The sequence below is a fragment of the Anticarsia gemmatalis genome, chromosome 1, assembly GCF_050436995.1.
Source record: "Anticarsia gemmatalis isolate Benzon Research Colony breed Stoneville strain chromosome 1, ilAntGemm2 primary, whole genome shotgun sequence".
NCBI classification, from domain to species: domain Eukaryota; kingdom Metazoa; phylum Arthropoda; class Insecta; order Lepidoptera; family Erebidae; genus Anticarsia; species Anticarsia gemmatalis.
Window position 1 is genome coordinate 12,790,824 of NC_134745.1, and position 22,398 is coordinate 12,813,221.

At 38.1% G+C, this 22,398-nt stretch overlaps 1 protein-coding gene across 1 annotated transcript; it reads left to right on the forward strand.

The window, feature by feature from the left end:
- Window positions 1-1,043: 1,043 nt before the first annotated feature.
- On the forward strand, window positions 1,044-22,038 carry HDAC6 (histone deacetylase 6). The gene is made up of 20 exons (XM_076120628.1): window positions 1,044-1,215; window positions 1,308-1,445; window positions 2,262-2,354; window positions 3,500-3,630; window positions 4,009-4,192; window positions 5,670-5,872; window positions 6,201-6,269; window positions 7,816-8,008; window positions 12,990-13,049; window positions 13,107-13,166; window positions 13,652-13,845; window positions 14,779-15,029; window positions 15,634-15,715; window positions 16,155-16,301; window positions 16,774-16,897; window positions 17,521-17,745; window positions 18,167-18,292; window positions 18,735-18,864; window positions 19,307-20,073; window positions 20,474-22,038. Exons 1-20 carry the CDS (start codon window positions 1,213-1,215, stop codon window positions 20,690-20,692), a joined length of 3,399 nt encoding a protein of 1,132 aa, XP_075976743.1. The 5' UTR covers window positions 1,044-1,212; the 3' UTR covers window positions 20,693-22,038.
- The last annotated feature ends 360 nt before the right edge of the window (window positions 22,039-22,398 follow it).

The following is a 22,398-nucleotide window of genomic DNA, read 5'->3' on the forward strand; positions in this document are numbered from 1 at the left end:
TCAAAAACAGGCTAAAGATAACTTAAGACAAAGATAAGTTACAAAATAAAAGAGCATATTGCTAGAATCTTAAACACACACAGTTTCACATTCATCATATTAAAATCAATTCAAGTCGGTAAGATAGAATTAAAATAAGAGTAAATTATTTCCAAAATCAGTTGTTGTACCTATAAGCTTAAGTTATGAGTAACTTTCTCTCATGTTACATATTCCAAAACTTAAAGCAAGGATACAAAGGGTATATTACAAACATTGTGAAAGTGAACATGTAGTAAACCAAAATATTCCATACATTTCAATGTTATCGACTTACTTTCAACGCCATAAAGGCTATTTTACAAAATGCTTTTTAAAGTTAAATTTACATGCAATAATGAGTTGTATTGCGTCGAAATAAATATCAAAGTTACAAGGGCAGACTAAGTTAACGGTATCGTTAGTAATAAGGAACGTCTCTGCTGTATCTAGATTAATTAACTTAAAATTATGATTGATACAGTATTTCTTTGAGACGAAGGCCCTGACGAGTGCAATACTTTATTTATTACGTTCGTATTCGTTTCTCGTTCAGAACAAAACTTAGGTTGTTATAAGATTTTCTACTTACCAATCGTACGAATTACTTCTGGACTCCTATTCACCCCTTAAACCACTCAAGATTTCTTTGAAAAATCAATAAAATCACTTCTAAAATAACAAGTATTCACTAAAAATTATCATTTCTCACACATTCCTTTCGAATTTCATGTCTTCTCTTATTTTTATGTCAAATGTTATCTGTAGTCTCAGTTCGGATTTACGTCATGAATTTTATCTGACTATAAAATCAAATACCTACCATATATAAAAAAAAGCTTATTTTGTATTCTCCATTAAATTACTCATCTTAAGTTGCATTCATCACTGTTCTAGCATTTGATATTCATGTAGGACTAGATTTTAAAAGTGCATTGAACTGCTATAAGTGAGTTTAGGCGATTAAGAAAATATTATGTGTATCCGACATGTATCTGCTTAAACTGTCAAAATCATATGCATATTCAAAAGTCATTGGCACCGCGATTTTAGGGCAACCGCGACTGCAATGTGTATTGTTTGTACTGTTTATTATCCGCAACATTAAACAATGACCACGTAGTTAGCAGAAAGTATCTGTGAATGTGAAATTTTTTGTGACCTGACACATATGTGATTCGTTTCTCTGTTAAAATGGTGAGGTTACATTTGTTTTGTACTGAAATTTTGGACTTGGCGCGCTATTTTACGTGTGGTTGGTTGAAAAAGGTTTTTTATCATGTTTTTAGTCTACCCCACCGCCTCAGCAGCCGCGCCGTTCGGCGGGCGACAGTAAGAAAGTGACTCCACCGGCACCGAGTGTAATGACGAGGAATAGTGTCCGCAAGGCCAAGATACAGACCCGCGCGATGTCGGCGGGTGCTAAGGTAATCAATTATTAATGTAGCGCTACGACGGCCGCCCACACGCAGGGCCGTGACCTGATCTGAATCACTAATAGAGACTTAAGACTACTAAGAAATATTTGTACAGCAGTTGTTCAAACAGATTCTAATTATGTATGCACAGTAAATAAACAACTACTAAATTAAAATTAAGATTAATTAAGAGTTCCCACTATTGTTTTTAATAGTCATATAAGACCATTTCAAGCCTTATTAATGTAAATATGATGTCATCACCTAAATAAAAACAAAAAGTTTTCTCATCAAACTTCATACCTTGCACTTACTTTCTGCACATACAGCTGCAGCACTACTACAGTTTCATTCAACAATATTGCTAGAGATAAGAAGATATTCTCTGATAAATTATCTAAAGACTTGAAGTTGGTCATGTTAAGGTTTTTATCTTTGCGGGATAATGTGAAGTGGTGTGCAAATAAATTGTACACATCACTCATATTTGTCAGTTGTGTGCCTTTCTTTCATGGGTTAGTATGTAAGTTTTTTTCTTATGTATTTAATTGTTTTGAGTTTTATATTGAACTTATTTTGGCCAAAACATTGCTGGAAACAGTTTACCTGGTATGTTTAAAAACATTTAGTATAAAATATTATTTTATTTATTAAGGCAAGGAAATGTTATAGTTATGTTATCTTAATAATGTAACATAAGAAAACCATTTACAAAACTCATTTCAGCTAATTACAGCTAATTACAACAATTTCTTTGTAACTGTAAAGTAATTAGTTTTCATTTGCATGAAGTAATTAAAAGTAAATGTATGTATTTGTTCTCAGCCATCAGCGTCAGTAGTAGCTGCTAAACAGAAGGCTCAGCAGAAGAAGAAACATAATAACATTGACATGGAACTGAGGGACCATTATCAAACTGTAAGTTTATTTATTACTAGTGGTACACCCCAATTATCGTCCATAGACGCAGAGCAAGGCTGCTTTGCTAGAAATGGATAAAAACTAACCAATAGGAGTGCACAAAATCTCCTCTGCTCTTGGGTGGTTCAATCCGATTGGTTAATATTTCTTCATTTCTCCACACTGCAGCCTCGCTCCGCTCCAGTGGACAGGCAGCCTTTTACTGGATTAGACAGATGTCCAGAAGGGGCGAATTTGCCGCGAATCAATACGTGTGAGTTCGTTAGCGTGTTCCCAAGATACTAGGCGCCCATACATAGTGTCCACAAGCTTCGCGCGAGTTTAAAATAAACGCTAAGCTCACGCTCCTTGAGAAGAAAGTGTCTGCCCAAAATACGAATCGCGGCGAATAAGCCTCTTCTGGAGAAGATTATACCTTAACAAATTATACACTTACCACTTCCCCTTAAATCACTCTAACTGTTAAATAAACCACATCAAAATACATTGCATAGTTTTAAAGATCTAGGTCTGTATAGGGACAGTCAGTAGAAAGCAACTTTTGTTTTATTCTATGTTATGTACTTATTAATTAGTTTGTATTAATATGTATTGTTAATTATCTAAAGTTATTTCCGAAATAAAATAATGAATTATTAGATACATATGTGTAATGTGTATTAATTTAAAAATGTAATTATTAATTATTTCTTAATTTTAATAATTTTACCTTGAAGCAAGTTTTATGTAAAGTACACAACTACTTTGTTTGTACTTGTGTAACCAAGTTTTACATTATTTACCTAATAATAGTGTTGATAATGTTCATATCTATACACATAATAAACTGGTAAAACTATTAAGTATGTTAATAACTTTATGGATGCCACACTGCTAATCACTGTCATAAAATAATTATATTTGCTTAGTGTATTTGTATTAAGATTTACTCTACAGTGTAAAAAGAACATCTAAGCCTGTTTTAAAACATTTACTACACTTTTTTTTCCTTTATAATACAACTCCCGCACTAAGTATTGCTTTTGTGTCGCGGGTACTAATAGGGCAGGTATATCACATTATGAACATACAGGCCCTTTTTTACCCGACTGTGAGACGCAAAGGAGGGTAATTGATGAGTGCATTTTGTTTTTCTCTTCTAGGCTATGGATTCTAAGACGAAAGTGAAGGGTCCCACAGGGGTGGTGACGGAGCCTCGCATGGCGGAACATCGATGTTTGTGGGATGACAAGTATCCTGAGTGTCCGGAACGACTAACTAGTGTTATTGAAAGGTTTGTACATTTACTTACTTTACTTAAAACCTCAAGCCCATATTAAAAAAGCGGTGATTGAAAAGCTTTTCTCGTACTTCTTTTTACGTCGTTAAGAATATAACTTTGGAACCTAATCTCATTTGCATTACCGATTTTGCTACCCTAGAACCCGCGTATTAGACTACTTCTTAGTCAAATTTAATGTCAATAAATAAATGTACTAAACATCAAACTTTTAAAATCTCGCGTTGAATGTTTAATATATAACACGCCTTTTACCTTAATTCCCGTATCCTATTACATATTAAATCATCGAATTCGATCTACGACTAGTTCTACGTTGTAGGAGAGAGATTCCAAGCATGGTGAAGTTACTAATTTTATTTTCTTTTACAGGTGCCATGAACTAAATTTAATCGAGCAATGCGTGCAGTTCGCCCCCCGCGCGGCGACCAAAGAGGAACTGTGTACATTACACTCGCCCTCCGTCTACGACATGATGGAGCAAACGCATCAGAACAACGACATAGACTACCTTGAAGAACTCTCCTCCAAGTATGACGCTGTTTATATACATCCGGTAAGTTAATACTTTGTTATGGTAGAACATTCTAGATTGTTTTTTTATAGGATACTAGCTATTACCCGCGACGTCGTCCGCCACCTGAATTTTCCCATGGGAATGCGTCATTTTCCCGGGGCAAAAAGTAGCCTATGTCCTTTCTCGGGTATCAAAATATCTCCATACCAAATTTCATGCAAATTGGTTCAGTAGTTTAGGCGTGATTGAGTAACAGACAGACAGACAGAGTTACTTTCGCATTTATAATATTAGTATGGATTTTAAAGGCTTTTTTTCATAAAGTTAGAATGTAACAGCATTATAGACCAGTGACACTGTTTCTGAATAAGTCTAGTCGAATTAGGCTCTGAACAAGGTCGGTAGTGTTTGCGACTGCCACGCATGAGTTCTCGGGTGCGAATCCCGGGTCGGGCTAAAAAGTCTTTTGTGAGTTTCTGTTAAGAATTTCTCAGAATTTCTGAACTTCTATTGAGAGCTAGTGGATGTGGTACTAGAATAAAGAAAGGTCCATCAAAAAAGGATATGTTTGTTTAATTGTCATAAAAACGATAAGAGTGACCTCATGACTGAAAGCCTCTGTGGGTTGATGTAGAATGTTTATGACTATGACGCACTGTGACACACATTGTTATAAGTTTATATGCCATTTGAGATTCAAATGGGTAGTTTATTAGCCTTTTCACTGGAGATTCTTCGCAGTAAAGCTGAATGCCGTGTTCTCCTTTCTTTTTTATATGGTTTACATACCTAGTGCGCTAGTTTTTTATGGCTTTATTAATTGACTGTAACAATAGCAATATTATAATAAACATACAATTATCTTGAGAAAGTTTCCCATTCCTGATAATTATACCTATTGATATCATAAATAAATCTAAATCGTTTTATTCAGATTAAAACGTAACACTTTTTCCTGTTGCCAGGTATACGAAAACAAAGGAAACGTATAATTGACTAGCTTATGGCCGCTCACATGCTTTTATATAGTTCTTAGTAGCCTTTGCAAGTCACCGGTATTAAATCAATCACCCTGCATATTTTATTTTAATTGTTACAGCCATTTGATATAAAAGAGGGATAAAATTACATTCACACACTGGCGTTATACCTCTCCTTTACTTCATAATTTCATAAAATCACGTCAATCTTCTAATACGGGTAGGCAGAGACCAGAGAACACCACTTGGTACGATCCTTATAAACTTGCTTTGCTTCATGCACAACCTAAATACCAATTGCGGCCTTCGTGGTGCAGTGGTTAAGGTTGCGACGCCGCTACCATTACGTCGGGAGATCGTGGGTTCGATTCCCACACGGGACAATTATTTGTGCGATCCACAAGTAGTTGTTTCAGGTCTGGTTGTACGTTGTGGTCGTTGTTTGTTTGTTTTTAAAAGTCCCCGCGACACAAGAGCCATTATTAGTGCAGGAGTTGTATTTTTTTAAGTACAAGAAAATACTATTTTATTGTCAGAGTACCCACGAGCTGGCGCTGCTAGCAGCAGGCTCTACCATCGAGCTGGTGGACCGCGTGGTGTCGGGCGAGGTGCAGAACGGCGCGGCGCTGGTCCGCCCGCCCGGCCACCACGCCATGAGGGCCGAGCCCTGCGGCTACTGCTTCTATAACAATGTCGCGCTGGCGGCCAAACATGCTATCGATAAGAGAGGCCTCAATAGGTAAATTAAACATCGTTTATTTTCTATTTTAGGTGCTGCTTTTTGTTATTGTTGTATTATTATGTCGGGGATTTATGGTAAAGTCAACTGTGACATCTTTGCTTTGTCATAATAACAATATTTATGTAAATATGTTTAATTTCAATGATTATCATTGCGCTACTTATCCTAGACTTTCATTAAAAACATGACCTTTGTACCTATGTCCCTCTACTAAACGCAAATACCAGTAAAAAGAACTGTATTTTTCAGTAAGTAATATGAAGACGACTAAGTAAAGATATGATTGGCGGTATTAAATAACTGTATATTTTATGTTGGTTCACAGAATATTGATTGTGGATTGGGATGTTCATCACGGACAAGCAACGCAACAGATGTTTTACCACGACCCAAGGTAAACCCCTTGAAATACCAAAAATATATAACAATTAATATATGATTCTGTAAAAACCTCAAGTCTCGCCGTAAAAAGTTGTGAGATCTATTTAATACCAAGTCGATTAATCTATTTAGTCTCTACTTAAAGGACCTTCTGTCTTAAGTTATTACGTATGTTATTATCATGCCAATTGAAAAAAAAATACCTTTAAAACAAATAGACCGACCTGGCCATCGCATGATTTGATTATTTGTATGTATCACACTACACAGCACGACGAGAAGTTAATGCTCCTGAAATGTTAATGGCGAATTTGTGTTTTCTTGCGATGACCAAGTCGATCTATTTGTTTTAAAGGTATTTTTTTTTATTGGCATGATAATAACATACGTAATAACTTAAGACAGAAGGTCCTTTAAGTAGAGACTAAATAGATTAATCGACTTGGTATTAAATAGATCTCACAACTTTTTACGGCGAGACTTGAGGTTTTTACAGAATGTTTTTGATGGCATCTCACTTCTTTTTGTAGAGCGAACATAAGTCCAATTTGTATGGAAAGACGTTTTTTTTTTCATAATTCAACATATCTTCCTATGGGAATGTTGTTTAGTTTCATGGGCTAAACACCCTTACCCACCCTATATCCCCTCCCGTTATGCCTCATATAGTAGGTACCTATTTACATCTATTTTTTTATTTTCTACAGTAATAGTAATTCATTAACTGCACATGTAATCTTGTAATCTTATACATTTATATGGGATTACAAAGTTATTGTTGCAGTTGGTGTATTTAGAAAACTGGACTGAAATTAGAAAATATTAAAATTTTCCCATGATTAAGACACTAAACCCTATTTGTATTCTAAATTTTAAGCTTCTAAGTCTGCTAGAAGTACCTTAGACTTTTGATGATCGGTGAGTCAGTGAGTCAGTGAATCAGTGAGTGACAAAATTCAAAATTTTAACAAGTTGTCATTCTTAAACTACTGGTTCAAATTGACTGAAATTTTAAATATACCGTGTTTATACGATGATTGATTAGTTGCTGAAAATCCAGGCTTCTTGTTTTATCCACAACGAAATTATAGGGGTGTCAAAAATAGCCCGAATTGCTTCGAGAAAAGGATGTTACGGCCGTGCCACTTTTTTTTTGCTCGACTTGCGGGGGCACTTCCGTGCCCCCAGATAATGAAATTTCAAATTTTAGGCGTGTAAAGTTTCATCACGATATTTTTCCTTCACCGTTAGAGCAAGTGATAATAGGTGTGTTGCCACGGGTTAGAACCGTCAACCTCTTACTGACTTACTCGACTGGGAAGTGCCAACTTATTCCACTCGGCTTAATCACTAATTGATCGAGTTATTAAAATCTATTATTATTATTATTTATTAACAGCCCATATTGTCCCACTGCAGGGCAAAGGCCTCCCTTCCCTCTTTCCATCTCTTTCTGGGCCTTCCGCGTTGTCATTTTCTGTCAACTGGGACCCATTCAGTGGTTGTTTTAAATAAACGCAAGTCTATGATATAAACAGTAAATAATTTGCCCCTATTAGGGTGGTATACTTCTCAATCCACCGGTACGAGCACGGTTCGTTCTGGCCGAACCTGCGTCAGTCGAACTTCAACTACGTCGGCGTGGGCGCGGGCCGCGGGTACAACTTCAACGTGCCCCTCAACAAGACGGGCATGAAGGACGCAGACTATCTCGCTATATGGCACCAACTGTTACTGCCTATGGCGCTAGAGGTAAGATTATTAGGTAATTTTTGGCCTACTGTTTCACCATTTTGTATTTCAGAATGCCTATGTTATGATATTATATTATTATTTATCTTGTTCTAATGGACGACAGCGTCAATCTATCATAAGTAGTAATCATAAGTTTCATCTCCCCTGGCAACACTGCCACAGTGTACATCACGATCTTATATTAATTTTCTATTTTCGCAAATTCCTCGTAATATCAGTTCAAGTGCAATAGTTTACTAAAGTACAACCTCTGAAGAACAAGTGATATCGTTCGCAAGTGCTATCATCATCAACGAGCTCCGGAAACAACTCAGTTAAGTTTCACTCTCTACCTGTTGTTGAATTGTGATAGTCACACAAACGTCAAAAGTACCGCCAAATAACAGAACTCATACCTACGTACGCATCAATAGACATTGTCAAACTCAAGTGACAGCTGTCACTTAGCTGTTGACATTTACATAGTGTTGCCAAGTAACTAACACAAATTTCTACTAATATACACGGATATCTACCATTATGAGTCTCTGTTATAAATGTAGCAGACAAATAAAATCAACCGATTTAAAAGCATGTTCCAAGTGCTCCGCAGCTTATCACTATCAGTGTCTTGGAATACCAGCAGAAAATTACGCTAAGGAATCAAAAGCTCACAAAGCGAATTGGAAGTGTCCAGAGTGTAAATCCTATGAGACTCGCGGTCAGCGTGCTATTACGCCCACGCAACAAAAACCTACTGGAATATCTATTGAGTCCCCGTCTGCGCAAACTATAGAAGAGCTAAAACAATATTTCAACAAGAAACTTGAAGAGTCACTATCTAAACTTTTAATTGATATCAGGCGTGATTTTACTACGGAAAGCGCTGACACCAGGAGCAAATTAGACGATTTGACTGAGAGCATTAACTTTATGTCGGCAAATTACGACCAGCTTAGAGAGGAATTGGATACTAAAACTAAAAGAATTGAACATCTGGAAACTGAAAATAAGACCTTAAAGCTGAACCTAGCGGACGTTAATACTAGACTGAACCAGTTTGAACAAATATCACGAGAATCTAATTTGGAAATCCAGAACGTTCCCGAGCATAAGACGGAAAACCTTCAAATTATTGTTCAGCAGCTTTCCAAAACTGTTGCGTGTACTCTACAAGGAAATCATATCTTGAATTACCACCGCGTGTCCAAGATAAACCAGGAGTCAAGTCGTCCTCGATCAATACTAGTGAAGCTATCAAGTCCACTGATACGCGATAGTGTATTGGCAGCTGTTAAAACATTTAATAAAACCCATCCGCGAGAAAAACTTAACTCGTCACACCTTGGTGTAGCTGGGAAACAACCCGTGTACGTGAATGAACATTTATCTCCAGCGAACAAACAGTTGCATGCAAAAGCTCGCCAGGTCGCGAAAGAAAAAGGCTTTCAATTTGTGTGGGTAAGAAACGGCCGAATTTTTATCAAGAAAGATATTAATTGTAAAAGCTTAGTTGTTAAAGATCCTCATTTCCTAAATACTTTGTAAATAACTTACAGTTACATTTGTTTTTATTTCTATTTTCTTAATTTTTTTCTAAAATTACTGTTTCAAATATATTGTTTGTTTTATGAGTACATTGTTAAGTCAGACGAACAGAGGCACAGGTTTAAATATAGTTTACCAAAATGTTAGGGGTCTTAGAACTAAAACGGAACTCATACGAAACAATGCGCTCATGCAAGACATAGATGTGATTCTTCTGACAGAGACATGGCTTAATGACTCTATTTATGATCATGAAATTTTAGATGGTAGGTATACGATATTTAGACGCGACCGTGGTACGTCCTCGTCGGTTAAAAGTGACGGTGGTGGAGTTCTCATCGCGGTTCAACACAGACTCGAACCTATTCGTAAACTACAATGGGAGTCTTCGGATGAGGATCTGTGGGTTCTAATTAAGCTTAAACTGGGTAATTCAATTGTACCTCTATGTATATGTACCTTATATTTTCCGCCGCCAGTAACTCAATATCGTCTCGATAACCTTACGTCTCACATAACAAACGTATTACAATATAAAATACCCCAAAACTCCATAAATCTACTAGCTGGTGACTTCAACCTACCTACTTTATTATGGAAATTTGATGACAGCACAAATTCTCTAATTCCCGCAGACTCCCCTAACAACTTGGATAGCATACTAACTGACGCTCTTTCCATTAACGGTCTACACAATATAAATTCAATATGTAATACAGGGGGACGCACACTTGATTTAATACTAACTAACTCCAGTAAATACGTTACTGTATCTAACTGTGCTATGCCTCTTGTCGAACAAGACGTATACCATCCTGCGTTGAACATTTCTTTAAAACTATACTCCCAAAGACCACCTAAATTAAACAGATCAGAATCTCTAAATTTTTCTAAGGCCAATTATGAAAAAATCAAGGAAGAACTGAATGAGGTTGATTGGATCAATAATCTTACTCCGAACCTAAATATTGATGAAACTGTTGAAGTCTTCTACAAAGTACTAAATGAAATAATATTAAAACATACCCCTATATCTCGTGGTCGGAACAATAAATATCCTTTCTGGTTTAGCCGACCTCTGTTAGAGGCTCTAAAAGAAAAAAACAAATTGCACAAAAAATTCAAGAAATATTCAAACCCTAGAGATCTGGCGGAATACAAGTTGTTGCGAAGTCAATGCAAAAAAATGCTGCATGAATGCCTTAATAAGTTCAAAGCTGAGTCCAAAGTCTTAATAAAAAAAGATCCTAATTACTTCTGGACTTTCATTAAATCGATAAGATCCAACAGTTCTGAAATCCCCGATGAAATGTTCTATAATGACAAAACTGCGCAAGGTGGACAAAATATAAGCGATCTATTTTCGGCATACTTTCAATCAGTCTATGCTGATGTTGGGCGAATACCAGTAACAAATACCGTCGATTCAGATAGTCACGTCCAAACAATTAGCTCTTTCCATATACCTAAATCAGATATTCTGACATCTCTTAAAACTTTAGACACAAAAATCGGACCGGGCCCAGATTCCATTCCACCAATCTTCTTAAAAGATTGTGCTGAACAGCTCATTGATCCACTATATCTCATCTTCAATAAATCCCTTTCTCACGGTATATTTCCTTCCAAATGGAAACTCGCCCACGTCACACCGGTATTCAAGAAAGGAGATCAAAATGATGTGTCAAATTATAGGCCTATTTCGATATTGTCTGCAATGGGGAAGCTCTTTGAGAAACTTATCCAAATAAAAATTCAGTTCCATTTAAAACCCATCTTTATTCCAAACCAGCACGGTTTTTTGCCAAACAGATCAACAACTTCAAATCTCATGGACTATGTTAGTGATATATATGACGCTATAGAGAGGAAAACAGAAGTGCATGCTATTTATACCGATTTCTCAAAGGCTTTCGATGTTGTTGATCATTCTTTACTTGTTCAAAAGCTTGCCCAAGCAGGTATCTGTGGGTCTCTACTAAGATGGTGCGAATCTTACATCAAAAATAGATCCCAAATCGTAAAAATCAGAGGTTTTAAATCTTCTCCTAAATGTGTTCCATCCGGGGTACCCCAAGGGTCACACCTTGGTCCCTTGTTCTTTTTAATTTATGTTAACGATTTATGTTCCTCTATAACATCCAAATACCAAATGTTCGCAGATGACCTCAAACTATACCGAATCATATCTAACCATAACGACATAACCTCCCTTCAAAATGATATCGACAGAATCAACAACTGGTGCTATTTGAATGGCATGACAATCAATACATCTAAATGCTACCATATTAAATTTTCACGCAAACGTGATGCTATCGCTGCCACCTACTATATCAATGATACCCCAATAAATGAAGTTACAAGCATGCGTGACTTAGGTGTTACGGTTGACACCAAGTTAGATTTCCGCGAGCACATCGACAACGTCACGAACAAAGCCGCACGGTTAGCTGGTTTTGTTATACGTCAAACCAAATTTTTCAAAGATCCTGAAATTCCCATCCTACTTTTTAACTGTTTTGTACGATCGCTTCTAGAGTATTGTTGCCAAGTATGGTGTCCATCCTACGCAGTACATATTTCCAGAATCGAAAAACTCCAAAAACACTTTCTGTACCATCTGTCTTATTCTAACAACCTCTGTCGAAGTCTTACTTGCTACGAGAAAAGACTCACACATTTCAAAATGTTGACACTAGAGCATAGGCGGGATATCGCTGACATAATCTACATACACAACCTAGTAAATGGAAAACTTGACAATCCCTCTCTGCTCGGTAAATTAAATTTCTCAGTACCACGTTCTGGCAGTCGTATTCACAATAGAAAAACTTTTGACTTACCCCATTGTCGCACAAATTATAGTCAGCACTCGCCATTGTATCGTATGTGTTCTAAATACAATAGTATAACCAATAATATTGACATATTTAATGCAACTGTTCATTCATTGAAGATTTATTTATCCAAAAATGCTCAATTATTTTGTCATAGTTTTATATAGTTTACTTGGTTTTTACATTTATAACTATTTTTATAACATGTTTTATAGTTTAGTGTTGTGATGTACACTTAAAAAGTTTATTTATAAGCTCTACGTAGCTAGCATGTTGTATTCACTTCAAGAAGAACAAACGCAATTGAATGTATCGTGTAATTTTATATATTGCCATTATGTGTTTTGTTCAGTTTAGTGAATCTAATAAAAAAAAAAAAAAAAAAAAAAAAATCAAAAGTGGTTGAAGTACACGATGTTTTGTTTAGTCCTAAAAATCTAATTATTTTTTTTTTATTCTAATGAATGCCTCTTGTATTTTTACCATATTATCAAAAATAAAATTCAGATTTTAACAAAATAGCAAAATATAATACTAAAAGGCATTATATCAGCTCCGTTACAAAATATACTTTAATAATAAACTTCATTCATCATTTCTGCCCACAACAGTACCAACCGGAGCTCATCATAATATCGGCCGGCTATGACGCAGCGATCGGCTGTCCCGAGGTACATACATCCGTCCTACTCTAACACTATTGTTTAGTATATATCTGTCTCTTTCAGTTCTCCCCACAACTCGTTATCGTGTCGGCTGGCTACGACTCCGCTTTGGGAGACGAAAAGGTTCGATATTAGTGATAAATGTTTTGACTGGGGGATTGTGACGTCACTACTCTGGAAATTTTATGTCACCTTCATATCACTCATAGCTTTTGACAAATAAAGGTGTTAAAGTGTCTTCTTTTAATGTTCAATGTCACTCTTCTACTGGTTTTATTATTGTCATTCACAGAATGAAAATGTTTTCATATCACCATTTAAGTATAAGCCAATGGTTGGGTATAGAAAGATATCTTGTAAATGTCTACGGGTCCGTTTTAAGCGTAGCCCAGCAATTGACAGAATGGAGTGTACACGGTTTCATTGACGTGGAGTGGAGATCTCGAGTACCATGCTCTCCCAACTCCGCTGTAATGGACACGCACGCTTTGTGTTATTTGAGGATTTTGAAACTTAGGTACAGCTCAAACTCGTTAGCGTTTGTAAGAAACAAAGAATCGTTTAGCGTGGGCCTTGGTGTATCTTTGACTCGTTTCACTGGTCTTCAGGGTGAAATGGAGTTGACTCCGGCATGCTACGCTCACCTGCTGCACATGTTGATGGCGGTGTGTTCCCGCGTGTGTGTGGTGCTGGAGGGCGGCTACTGGCTGCAGTCGCTGGCCGAGGGCGCCGCGCTCACGCTGCGGACACTGCTGGGCCACGCGCCGCCCGCCCTGGACCAGCTCTCCGAGCCCAGTGACGAGTGAGTGAGCTAGCTGTATGTAGCTACATGTCGATATGTTCCCGCGTGTGTGTGGTGCTGGAGGGCGGCTACTGGCTGCAGTCGCTGGCCGAGGGCGCCGCGCTCACGCTGCGGACACTGCTGGGCCACGCGCCGCCCGCCCTGGACCAGCTCTCCGAGCCCAGTGACGAGTGAGTGAGCTAGCTGTATGTAGCTACATGTCGATATGTTCCCGCGTGTGTGTGGTGCTGGAGGGCGGCTACTGGCTGCAGTCGCTGGCCGAGGGCGCCGCGCTCACGCTGCGGACACTGCTGGGCCACGCGCCGCCCGCCCTGGACCAGCTCTCCGAGCCCAGTGACGAGTGAGTGAGCTAGCTGTATGTAGCTACATGTCGATATGTTCCCGCGTGTGTGTGGTGCTGGAGGGCGGCTACTGGCTGCAGTCGCTGGCCGAGGGCGCCGCGCTCACGCTGCGGACACTGCTGGGCCACGCGCCGCCCGCCCTGGACCAGCTCTCCGAGCCCAGTGACGAGTGAGTGAGCTAGCTGTATGTAGCTACATGTCGATATGTTCCCGCGTCCCACATGAGTATAATACTGACTTAGGACTGAGGTATCATTTATGAAGGTATTGTGTTGTGCCCTACGACACTTGCAGGCGATGCTAGAGTGGACTTTGCCCTCACGCTTTGCCCTCGTCCCCGTCCGTAAATAAAAAGCAAAACACTGGTTTCCCTGTATACTAAATTTTATATTTACTCATTTTCTGCATTCGAACCAAATCGCAAGCGCAAAGATTTATAAAATTTGTAAACTGTTTTTTTATAAGAATAAGAATAAGAATATTTATTTGCTATAACGCTGTTGTTGCGTTATAGTAAACAAGTTACATTTAGTAGATAATGTACCATTATTTACTTTTACTGCCACTTCATATTGCCGTCTTTTTTTCACAGAATCCGCGAGTCGATCCTAAACTGCATATACGTTCAGAAGCCATTCTGGAACTGCTACAAGTTTCAGCCGACGTACACGTGCACGGGCGCGCCCAACGTATGCGACGAGCACAAGATCAAACACACCGTCACTGTGCGGTGGGAGGGGGATGAGACCAGGCCTGAACGGTTCCTCACCAGGGACTGCTACCCACTGCAAGATGACGCCACGAAGAGAAGGAATGATGAGAGGTTAAATTATTTGAGAACGGGTGAGTTAACGTTGTGCAGTTTTGTATGTAAGTATCTTTTGCCCGCAACTTCGTCCGCGTGGTTTGTGACTTAGGAAAGAATTTTGATACAACTTGCATCCCCTATCTTAACCCCTTGGGGAAAGAATTGATCAAACCCCTTCATAGCGGATGCTTACGACATGCCAAATTCAGCTGCATGCCAAATTTCAGCCCGATCCGTCCAGTGCTTTAGGCTATGTTTTGTCAGTCATACAGTCAGTCATCTTTAAGTCGTATATATTTGCCCTCTTATTCATAAAAATATATGAAGTTATGAAAACAAATTCTTTGTAAGCCTATAAAGAGTTTTGTTTCTTTCACTCCCTAGCAAAATGAAAAAGAGAAAACATATTGTAGTCATTTTTTAACTAAAATAGGTTTATAGTGTGTTTATGAATAAGAGGGTTAGATTGTGCCATAATAAGCTTATTTCATTTTCTTATAAATACTGAAATCAGGCATATATCCGTGACCGTCCAATTGATAGGACTTTAATGTAAAACTTAATTTTATTTGTCTTATTTCTTATATTAAAGTTGTCTGCTGGTTATTTGTAGGTAATGTTTAATGTACATTGTTGCAGTGACGGATCTAACAATACCTCAGCATGCAGTCGGCTACATCTACGACCAAGCTATGTTAAAACACAAAAATATATGCGAACCGTAAGTAACTTAACACAAACTAACTTTATTTAACGAACCCTGCAGTATTTCTTCTTTTATTACTTTTTTAGATTTTTTTGGTAAAAGAGCAATTTGACTTTATCTTGCGTTCTAATAAAGAACATTCAAATCAGCCACTCTTTATGCAATGTTTGACAAACATACATTTTAGTATAGAAATGTAGTGTAGTGACGTCACGTTCGTTGGAATCAAATGAGTGCCTAATAAAATATATCAGTCTGTAATAATTACAATTTGAACATTATTTACGAAAGCCTGAGCATCTTAGAAGTACCCTTTACGAGTACAAGCTTAAAAACTTTTCGTAAACCAAGGCAATAACCAAATTCGTAGAATATTCGTAGAAAGTATTACAAGTCACATTCCATCCACTGTAATATGAGCCTTAGCCCCCTAACATAAGGTTGTCTGTGGTAGTGGTCACGTGGAGTGTCCGGAGCGCATCCTACGTATCCACGAGCGTCACCGCGACTACGGGCTGCTGCAGCGCGTGCACGAGCTGGCCGCGCGCCGCGCCACTGACGAAGAGATACTCGCCGTACATACACACGAACATCTTGACAGGTAACATAGTAATACATGATTTATGTTTTTTCTTCTAGTCTTATGTTACTGCTTTAAAGCTTAAGAAAAGATAAGTAGTCTATGGTTTTCCTGTCCCACTGTTGGACAAAGGTCTCCTCCCAAATGAGGGAGGGGTTAGGCCTTGAGTCCACCTTGGTAGCCAAGTACCAGGTTCCATGACGATGTTTTCCCTTATTTAATACACCTAACTTCTACAAGTTATTGGTGTGTTGTTGTTCGAACCATCGACCACTTGAGTGGGAGGTGCCAACTACCACTCGGTTATCACTCGCCGCCTTGCCTGCCCATCGTCATGTTGAGATATTACTTTCGATTTTGTCAAATTTATAACAATTATTACTGTTTACTAAGTACTGTTGTCTGCAAAGATAAGAGTGGGAACATTCTTAATATGATCACTTTCAATTGATTTGTATGTGGTATTAAATTATGAATTATGTATATGCTTTAGGTTAAAAGAGTTAGCAACCACAAAATTGCGGGATCTAAACAGTCAGAAGAATGCATACGACTCCGTATACTTCCACCCGGACTCATTAGAGAGTGCATCGACCGCTGTTGGATGTGTATTACAGGTACTAAACAATACATCGCTTTGAAGATTTTTTAATGTAAATTAAATAGTACCTATAGTAAAACTTATTTATTAAAGTTCTAGCCTACGTTTTTGGCCTAACTGGTTGGCAAAACCGAACAAGTGTAGATGAATGTTGGGTAAAAAAGCCGTTCGATATCGGCATGCCTGAACGATTAAACCAAATCGTGACGATCGGACGCGAAGAAACCACCCAAACGGCACGAGCCGAACGAGTGCAGTAATCGCTTCGATTCGGTTTCGTCGTTCGATAAATCGCTGAATCGATCGCCGATCGTGCCGACCGAAATATGTGCGAAGCAAGCTTCACCGTGCAACTCATTTAACATAACCACCAAAATCCGTGCATTCGTGTTCGAATATACTACTGACCATACGTACGACCCAAATGTTCGGATTTGATGTTTGTGTTCGTATGTACGTGTTTTTACGTGCGTAAAATAAAAAAAAATCAAATCATTTATTAATTTAGGTCAAATGCTGACACTTATGATAGTCAATGATACAGAGAGTGAATTTACCGCCAGTTGGCAAGAAACTCCTGTCTACTCTTTTTTTTACGTGGTTTTTTGTACAAGTTTTAAAAGCAAGGGTATATTGCAGATGGTAGACGCGGTTCTAACCGGCGCGGTGCGGTCGGGCGTATGCGTGGTGCGTCCGCCCGGGCACCACGCGGACGCGCGCGCGCCCAGCGGCTTCTGCCTGCTCAACAACGCCGCCGCCGCCGCCCGCGCCGCCACGGTCCGCGGCCTGCAGCGCGTGCTGCTGCTGGACTGGGACGTGCACCACGGGAACGGCACGCAGAGGATCACCTACGATGATGATAAGGTCAGTTATCCTATTTTAAAATGTGTAGCTTGTAGTCTAAATACGTTTTTTACGTTTATTAAATCGTTCGCTGAATGTATCGTCCTGTATTTGCATGTAAAACGAATGTTGATATATATTTGTGTTAGTATGTTAATCTATTACCAACCCACTGCTAGGCAAGAATATAATACAAATAACAGAAACCTTAAGCCCACCACGCTGACCGAATGCGGGTGAAAGACTTTGCATACCGTCAAGAAATGTACTAAACAATTTTTAAGCATATTTTCCTTGGGATCGTGGGACCCTAAAACTGTCAAGAAAACGTTATTGACGGTTTGATCATAATCATCTCAGAATAAGCATTACCCTCTATTTTACAAATCCCTTTTTTTTTAATATAAACTGCATAGAGTTGTCTGCAATATTAATTTTTCAGATTATGTACATGTCGATCCACCGTTACGACAACGGTTCGTTCTTCCCGAACTCGAAGGACGCAGACTACGACGCGGTCGGCATCGGCAAGGGAGAGGGGTTCAACCTCAACATACCGTGGAATAAGGTAACAATAATGTTTTATTCATTTTAATTTTTATAATGCGGGGTGGGGACTTTTCATGCCCTCATTAAATGAACTAGTGGTCGCCCAGCAGTCAAAATTCAACTATAATGAATTTAAATTATGCTTAAGTCATTTAATATAAACATTTATGACATTCAGTAAGACCTTAGCAAACATATAAAACGGTGTCAGTGCTCTATGTATAAACACAAATGTCAAATGCATGGTAGTGTGTGTAATGTTTTATTAATTGATTGAATGTACTTTATAAGCATTATTATTAAAAAATATTAAGTGTGCATAATTTCATATTTCTGCGTCCAACAAATTTAAGGCATGCAAGGTTTTATCACGATGTTTTCCTTTATTGGTATAGTCATAAATAAAAAAAAGCAGAAAAAGTTATGTAATATATGGTTTACGACACCATATTGTGTTTCAGCGTGGTATGGGAGACGCGGAGTACATGGCGGCGTTTACTCAAGTGATACTACCAGTTGCATACGAGTACAAACCACAGCTAGTCATCGTGTCCGCCGGGTTCGATGCCTGCGTCGGGGACCCGCTTGGAGGTAACACATTACTACTATTTTGTCCTATATTGTCTAGTATTTTGAGCTTTCAAGGTAATTTAAGGTCAAACGCATTGACCAAAATTTTCTTTTTTTATACTCTACTTTTTGCTGCTACTCGTGAACCCGCGAAGCTTCGCTCGCCTTAAGCCTAGGAAATATAAAAGTGGCCTTTCAACCACTAGGGGAGGATTTTCCAAAAATACTAAAATACCTGGTCATTTATTTTAAAATCCCAAATTTGAATTTCTAGCTCCAACAATCAACGAACTGCCATATAAACTTTCATCCCCTATTTAAACCCCTTAGGGTTGAATTAAAAAAAAAACCTTCGAAATTTCAAGTATCAGTCAGTCAGGTCAAGCAAATTTATATTATGTTTAGATGATGGTTAATAATGGTTAAAACAAGTATTTATTAACCTTCCAATATCTAATTACAGGTTGCAAAGTAACCCCCGAGTGCTACGGTAGAATGACACATCTTCTCCGAGGCTTAGCCGGTGGCCGAGTCATACTCTGTCTCGAAGGCGGCTACAACATCACTAGCATATCATACGCCATGACCATGTGCACTAAAGCCCTGCTCGGTGACCCCATCAACCATCACTACGACCCTAAAACCGTCTGCCATTGGTCAGCCATTGACAGCATCCATGACGTCATCAAAACCCACCAAAAGTACTGGAAATCACTCAAATTTCAACTAGCATTACCTTCAGAGAACGTTCTAAAACCACCGGCGCCGTCAAGAGGTTTAACACCGTTTGACAAGATGGTAACACTAATGGATACTTTGGATTTATCGACTAAATCAATCGATTCCAAAAGTACGAGTCCTTCGGACACGTCCCTTGAAGCGAGTTTGGCGAATTTGAGTTTAGACAAAAAATGTTCTGATGGCATTCATTGTGGCACTGATGATGAAGACGAAAAACCGGACACTTCAAAACCCAAAGAAAATAAAAGTAGTGATGGGAAAGATGAACAAGGTAGTTCGAGTGGTGAAAAGACAACTTTAGTCGATTATTTAGCGAAGAATATGCAGGCAATAGTCGATGGTGAGATGTTCGCGGTGATTCCCTTGCAGTGGTGTCCGCATTTAGAGTCGTTGTACGCGATACCGAGCGATGTGAAGTTTGAACAGGGAGTCAAATGTATAGATTGTGATCATACTGAGGAGAATTGGGTGTGCTTACATTGTTATGTGGTGAGTACCTGAACAATACTGAACATATTTTACATACCTATATTGTGTGTGTGAATTATAAAATGCTAACATTTTGAAAGGCCCATTACATTACATTGAAAGGCATGCACCGAAGTATGCTACGATATATGACGTGCTGCATGAAATATGCTGAATACAGAGCAAGCGGTAAATGCAGCATAATAACAGGTTTTCATTGAATAAAAGACTCCATAATGTTTGAATTACCAAATTTTACTATGTTCTACGTTTTTAGCTCCAACCCACATTCGGCTAAAATGAACGTCTGAATGCCTTACACCTTCTCTAATTTTGGTAGGAGACTTACCCAAAAATGATTTATATTCAATAATTTTTGCCTAAATTCAATTTCACATGAGTAAACAACACTTAATTCCAGACGGCATGCGCCCGCAGCATCAACGGGCACATGCAAGCGCACCACGCGAGCACGGGGCATGCGCTAGTGTTGTCACTCGTAGACCTGTCTGTGTGGTGCAACATCTGCGACGCCTACGTCGACAACGCGTTGTTGTACGACGCCAAGAACAACGCGCACAAACACAAGTTCGGTGAAGACATGCCCTGGTGTTACAAGACTGATATACAGATGCAATAGAGTGGTTTATAATCGACTAAAAATATCTGCTAGGTAAGTTTTATTTGGTTTGTCGTATATGTCGTATATTTGTAGATACGTATCAACATCGGCACGGACTAAGTCCCTATCCCGTTCTTGGCCAGTGAGATTTTAAGTACAAATCTCTCTTTCTGAGTTGAGCAATAGAATAGCAGCAAAAGACCAATAATGGATTTCTCTCGAGATATTTCTAAAATCTATGTTTCTTTATACACAGTTAAAACGTATGTATCGTCCCCTATAATACCTCAAAATGTTTTAATTCATAGGTTTCTGTGCATAAAGCTAATTTGTATGTGTGTAACGGTCCCTGCAAACATGTCCAGTTATTGTATCGAGGAATTTTCATGTCTTCCTTTCTATTTATCCGTCAGATATTTTCAGTCGATGTTAAAAGCATTTAAGATCAAGAAATACATTTGGGACGTAAAATATTAAGTGAAAAGGTATACAGGAAGAATAATGTTAATCAGGGATTAATGTTTATGTAATCAGTGTAGGATGTAGGGTACATAATCATTTTGTGTAATAATCGAAAGTTTTCAGTACATAATAATCTATACAATAGCAGGTAGTTGTCGGAAATATTTGTGTAGGTATATTTAACAAGCGGCCCGCCCGGCGAAGCCCGGTTTTAAAAAATAATATAATTTTACAAGAAACGTTTAACATTTTACACATAAACCTTCCTCTATAATACTATCTCCCAATTTTTTGCTAATATGTATGTGTGTTGTGTATTCACAGATATTCCCGACAACATATTCCTATAAAGTAATTTTTTGATCTGCAAAGCATTTAGTAGACGCATGACATTTTGGGGTTACTATAAAAAATATTACATTATATCAATATAAATATATATCTAAAAGGTTTGTAACCTTCGTAAGCCTTATTCAAAAAAACCTATGGTTTCAAAAATGTTATAAAATATGAATATTTTTGCTAAACGTGAATTATTTGGCATAGAACAATTTTTACATTTGCGTAAGGCATGTGATTTTCTTGTTCCTTTTAATTCAAAGAAGCTTACCTTCCTCCTGCGCTGAATCGATAGCGTACAATTACGGTCTCACGCAGTGTTGCATATTATAATTTACATAGAAAAATGTGTCGCGCACGTCTGTGTCACATGCAACATCGTGTATACAGGGTCTTCTCATAAAATCTGGTGATATTTTAAAAGAGAAAGAAAGTTGTCAAAACAATATTTTTTCCGGAATCCTGATCTTATTCATAGGCAGTGTTGTCTCCCAAAATATCACCAGCTAGGTAAATAGGACCTTCTATAATACAAATATATAATATTATTATATACCTAGGTGGCACCCGACGTACCACAACGACGTCAACGCAGGGAGAAAGTAGTAAGCATTAGGAAAATATGTATATAATATTCTGTCAACTTGTAAATGTTTTGATGTGTGTTCCAGTGATTTCTCTCGGGTTAATTATGTCTCGATTTTGTTATCTTGATTCTAGTATAAGATTGTAGAAAACTAATTTATTTACACATTGTAAAATTACTAATATAAGTTTGTCATAATTAATTTAGTCTAGATTAACATTCCAGTGACTAAAATACCTTTTTAAATGTTTCTTTTCGGCATTTAACCATTCTGGGTGTAGTAAAATTATAAGTTGTATTGTAATACACAAAGTAAGTCGACAGTAGCGGCTTCGAA

What these genes read in the sequence shown, in the direction of transcription:
- HDAC6 (XM_076120628.1), top strand. An exon ending in ACGCTGTTTATATACATCCG is followed by an intron (nt 4,193 to 5,669) that starts GTAAGTTAATAC and finishes TTTTATTGTCAG; the next exon opens with AGTACCCACGAGCTGGCGCT. An exon ending in ATGTTTTACCACGACCCAAG is followed by an intron (nt 6,270 to 7,815) that starts GTAAACCCCTTG and finishes TGCCCCTATTAG; the next exon opens with GGTGGTATACTTCTCAATCC.